The sequence below is a fragment of the Humulus lupulus genome, chromosome 1 (assembly GCF_963169125.1).
Source record: "Humulus lupulus chromosome 1, drHumLupu1.1, whole genome shotgun sequence".
Classification (NCBI taxonomy): domain Eukaryota; kingdom Viridiplantae; phylum Streptophyta; class Magnoliopsida; order Rosales; family Cannabaceae; genus Humulus; species Humulus lupulus.
The window spans coordinates 26707199-26711760 of NC_084793.1; the positions used below are offsets into that span (position 1 = coordinate 26707199).

Below are 4562 nucleotides of genomic sequence, written 5' to 3' on the forward strand. Positions count from 1 at the left end.
AGTATATATAAAAATATGATAACATAAATTCTTAATTTTAACGGTTTTTTATTTTTTTAATGTTAATTTTAACGGAATATTCTTATATTTAACAGAATATTCTTATAGTTTGTAAACCCTCAGACTTAAACTTAAATAAAATAAAATAAATAATTAAAAAAATCAAAATATGATGTTTTTGAGATACTTTACAATGATAATTATTTAAAAATAATAAATAATTAAACAAATTAAAATATGATATTTTTTTAGATATTTTACAATAATAATTATTTAAAAATAATAAAATCTTATGTTTTATAACTTAAATGAAATTTAATTAAATTTAAACTCACTTATTAAAATAATATCATATAATCTACTTTCAATTAGTAACAAATTCTTTTTTAAAAAAGACTAGCAAGAAACTTAAATTTAAAATCTACGTGTAATATTTAATATTATCTTAAACATATAATATATAATATCTTTTTGTCACTCCCAAATTCAAAAATAGAACAAACATGAAATTAAACAAAAATAAATAAATAATTTAATTAAAATAAGATATTTATTTGAAATTTATATGATATTATTATAAATTTAATAAAAATAATTAATAAATTCTATAAATAAAATTAAGCAAGCGTGCATATTGCATGTTGCTTGTATCTAGTATATATATAATATGTCGGAGTAGGAGAAGAAAAAGTGTTGTATTTTAATTAAATTTTTTATTATTTAAATTATTTTAAAATTAATTATTTTATTTTAGTTGAATATTAAATTAAGCTATAATTTATTTTCTTAACTTTTTCTGTTAAAAAATAGATGAAGTTAAATAAAAGGATCGAATTGATACTATTTAGTAAACTTAAGGATTTAATTGCTAAGAAAAAAACTCAAGGACTAAACTGGAAATCTATACATAACTCAGGGGCAATAGTGATAAAAACGCTTTTCTTTTTCCATCTGCCCTCTCTGCCATGTAATACTGACTAACACTGTACCATTCATTTGGCACAAGCCATTATTATTTCCAAAGATGCAAGTTATCATCTTTTAAAATATAATTATGAGTTTGGTAAAATAGATTATTTTTTAACGCCATTTTATAGGATTTGAATTTCTACATGTTTTAAGACAACATTGTTATTTGGTTTGGTATTAGTTTCATGTATACACTCGTTATCTTGTTATGTATGCTCCATTCCTTTATCGATATACCTAATTTGCAAAGAAGTAAAATATAAATCTAATGAAACATAACAAGTAAAAACATATAAGCTAAAGTAAAAATCCAAAAGAAGAAAATTCGGTCTGAAATCTGTACATGTAGATATAGTAGTAGTAGTACTAGTAACAATAGATACGAGAAATAAGAAAAGAGAATAGGGTGACAAAATTTCCCGGCAAGGTATTTCTTTTTTTGGCTTGGTTTTTCTTTTCTTTTGTACAAAGAGTGAGATGAGAGAAAGAGAAAGAGAGAGAGAGAGAAAAGAAGAGAAGAGAATCCCATTGCCGGTAATGCTTAATGGCTAAACCCCAGAATTTGAATCGGACCTCAGCAGCTCAGAGCTTCATACTTGACTTGAATAGGACGATTGAACCCCACCTGAGACAACAAACTACCAACCGCAGCCAGGTCTCGGCAAAACACTCCTTGGAATACATTCGAAGAATTATTATTGTTGTTACTATTATTATCATTATTATTAAGGCTGGAATCATCTGATTCTGATTCAGAAGATTCCGACGACGGTTCCTGTGCTTGCTGTACATGAATTGCTGCAGCCGCCGTCGCAGCAGCCTGAGCTGCTTGGAGAGCCGCTGCAGCCTTCTTCCTCTGTCTCTCGGCAGCCTCTTCATCCATAATAGCACTCATCACACTCGAATAACCCTTCTGAAGTAATCTATACAGCAACAAAGCAGACATCTTAGCTCTATCTCTGATCGAATCAACATCACCATCATGAGAAATCTCACACCGTTCGATAAACCCAGTAGCCTTTTCCGGCTTGTGCCGCAAACACAGCAAGAGATGTGCTCTCTCGAGCTCCGACCTCGAACACCCTCGTCTAAGCCCAATCAAAGAATAGTAATCCACATTCCCGGTTTCACCAGAAGCCACTCTCTGTTTGAGGGTTTGGATTTTGGTTGTTAGAGCACATAACTTCCCGGGTATTTCTTGGTATCTAACGTTGTGGCGTTTCCAGACAGGACCGGGGAGCTTCCGGTCGCGTAAAATGGTGTTGTAGAGAAGCTTCAAGTGCTCGAGATCGTGTAAGCAATCGGGTAAGCAACGGATCGTTTCGAGCAACGAAGCCCTGGTGTCGAGAGCTTGAATGCAGCTCTGGTCGAGAGCGAGGGTTCTGTTACAGTCAGCAATGGCCTCGGCGATTCGGCCTGCGGATTTGTATGCAGACGCGCGGTGCATGTAGCACTCGGCAAGGAAGCCTTGGGGAGCGCCACGGCGCCCGTCGACGATCTTGCTGAAGTGCCGGATGGCCTCGGAGTAGAGACCCGCGTCGAGGGCTGCTATTGCAGCCGTGCGACGGCGGAGGAGGAGCTTTATATGGCTGAGAAGTTGGTTTACGTTTTCTGATTCGGAGAGGGATTGTGGCGGCGAGGCTGGTCGGTTGTTGGTGGATGAGACTTCGCCGGAGAGAGGGAAGTTCGAGAGGAAAAAGCTGTCTTCCGACCAACATATGCTTTCGCGGCGGAATGCGGCACTGGCGAGGCGTTTTCCGGTTTGGAGAAGAGCCATGGCGTCTTCCATTAGACCGAGGTGAGAACAAGCTTGGCCTAATACCAAATATCTGTGATTCAATTGAAAAACAGAACCGGGTTAGTTCCAACGAATCAACTCAACAACAAATGACAAGACCAGAGATTAAAACACAAAAAAATGATCCTCAGAAGTTTTCGCACGAAAGAAAAAAAAACCCAAAATAGCACAAACAAAGCCGAGCATTGTTAAAGCTTAAAAAAAAATCTTGTGATAAAGACTTTTTTAGGGAAAAAAAAAAATTGAGTCTTTCAAAATCGGTGGCAGTGCATTTACTCACAGCCATAGAGAGGAAAAAGGAAGTACTCTGATCTGAATTCTGAATATTAAATTAAAGTCATGAAAAGAAGAACCTACTATATACAAATATTTATGAGGAAACGTAAAAAGGATATAAAAAAATATAAATAAAATAAAGTTTTAGAAAATCAATGAAACAGAGTAATGAAAAAGTTTCAATTATTACCTCCATTGCCCTTCTTGCTCGCAACTTTTACAGAGTCCGGCCATGACCTTTTTCTTCAAGTCGGAGACGGAGAAGCACTTGAAAGAAGGATCACGACCGTCCGATGAGTCGGACGAGGAAGAAGATAAAAGCTTGACTCGCTCTCTAGAAAGCTGCTGAGATGAGTTCTCAGAGCCCGAGTCGTCGTAAGCCATTTTCAGGCTCGGAATGTAGTCCTGAAGCATGTCCGCCACGTCCTTGAACCGCCGGAGATATAACAGAGACCTGGCTTTGAGCTCGAGCGCTTGCTCCAGCCGCGGCGAGAGGGCCAGAGCCGCGTCGAGGAGAGTCAAAGCCGAAGCGATATCGCTGTGTTCTTGGGTAGCAATGAGGTTCCTCGCGTCTTTCAAATACTTATCCACAATCTGAAAAAAAGATAAAAAAAAAATTATATATATATCGTAAGTTTCAGGCAAAATGATATATACCCATTTGAGTTTGATCAAATGTGAGTACAGCCCAGATATAAAAATCTGATTTTGGAAGAAACCCATGATTTTTTTTTCTTCGAGTTGTTCTTACCTTTCGATTACTAAGCCACCAGTGCTTTTTCTCATTACCGGAGAGGCAAGGAGAAGTGCTGACAGCCATTGTTGGTTCTCTGGTTAAGCTTTTTATTCTTCTTCTTTCTTGCTCTCCAGAAAATCAACTATCTCAAGTCTTCAACATCTAATCCCTTCTCTCTTTCTCTCTCTCTCTCTTCAAATCACGGACATTTATTTCTGTAGAAATAAATAGAGAGAACTATATAGGAGAAGAGAGAAAAATGGGAGAGAGAGAGAGAAATGTGGGTTTTTTTTAGAATCTGATTAGAGAGATTTTCAAGTGTGTAAATAAGAGAAAAAGGTGGTGAAGAGAACAATGTTTAAATTAAATAAATAAAAATGGAAATAATAAAAATGCCAGCTTTGACCTCAGAGAAAGCTTTGATCCTTCAACTTCATAGCTGGCACCACACCATAGTAGATTCTCTCTCTCTCTCTCTCTATTTCAAGCTATGATATTTGCCTATGAGACTAGCAAAAGGTCAAGAGACCTCTAAAGTCATACATTGACCTGCTGCAGCCGGTGAATCCATGGCGTTGACCGGTTATAGCCAGTGAATCATCACGGGTAGCTGTTCGGGTTGGCAACATGACCCGGTTACATTATCTGAAAGTTTTTACTAATAAAAACCGATTACAGATTCTTTTTGTTATAATTAAAGAAAAATCATTCACCTTATCAAGGGCCCAAAAATATTATCATGCTGAATAACTAACTAAAAAAAAAGACACTTTTTATTATGAT

The 4562-nt window shown here is 36.1% G+C and overlaps 1 protein-coding gene across 1 annotated transcript; it reads right to left on the bottom strand.

Annotated features, from left to right (window-relative positions):
* Positions 1–1249: 1249 nt before the first annotated feature.
* Positions 1250–4106, bottom strand: LOC133789850 (uncharacterized). The gene is made up of 3 exons (XM_062227558.1): positions 3795–4106; positions 3234–3637; positions 1250–2798 (listed from the first exon to the last, which is right to left on the bottom strand). The coding sequence occupies exons 1-3, from the start codon at positions 3861–3863 to the stop codon at positions 1544–1546; spliced, it is 1728 nt and encodes a 575-aa protein (XP_062083542.1). The 5' UTR covers positions 3864–4106; the 3' UTR covers positions 1250–1543.
* Between the last annotated feature and the right edge of the window lie 456 nt (positions 4107–4562).

Bases quoted from the DNA above. Each gene is read 5' to 3' on its own strand.
- LOC133789850 (XM_062227558.1), bottom strand. From the start codon at position 3,863: ATGGCTGTCAGCACTTCTCCTTGCCTCTCCGGTAATGAGAAAAAGCAC. The intron at 3,638-3,794 runs GTAAGAACAACT...TCTTTTTTTCAG, and splicing joins GGTGGCTTAGTAATCGAAAG to ATTGTGGATAAGTATTTGAA. The intron at 2,799-3,233 runs GTAATAATTGAA...ATTGAATCACAG, and splicing joins GAGCAAGAAGGGCAATGGAG to ATATTTGGTATTAGGCCAAG.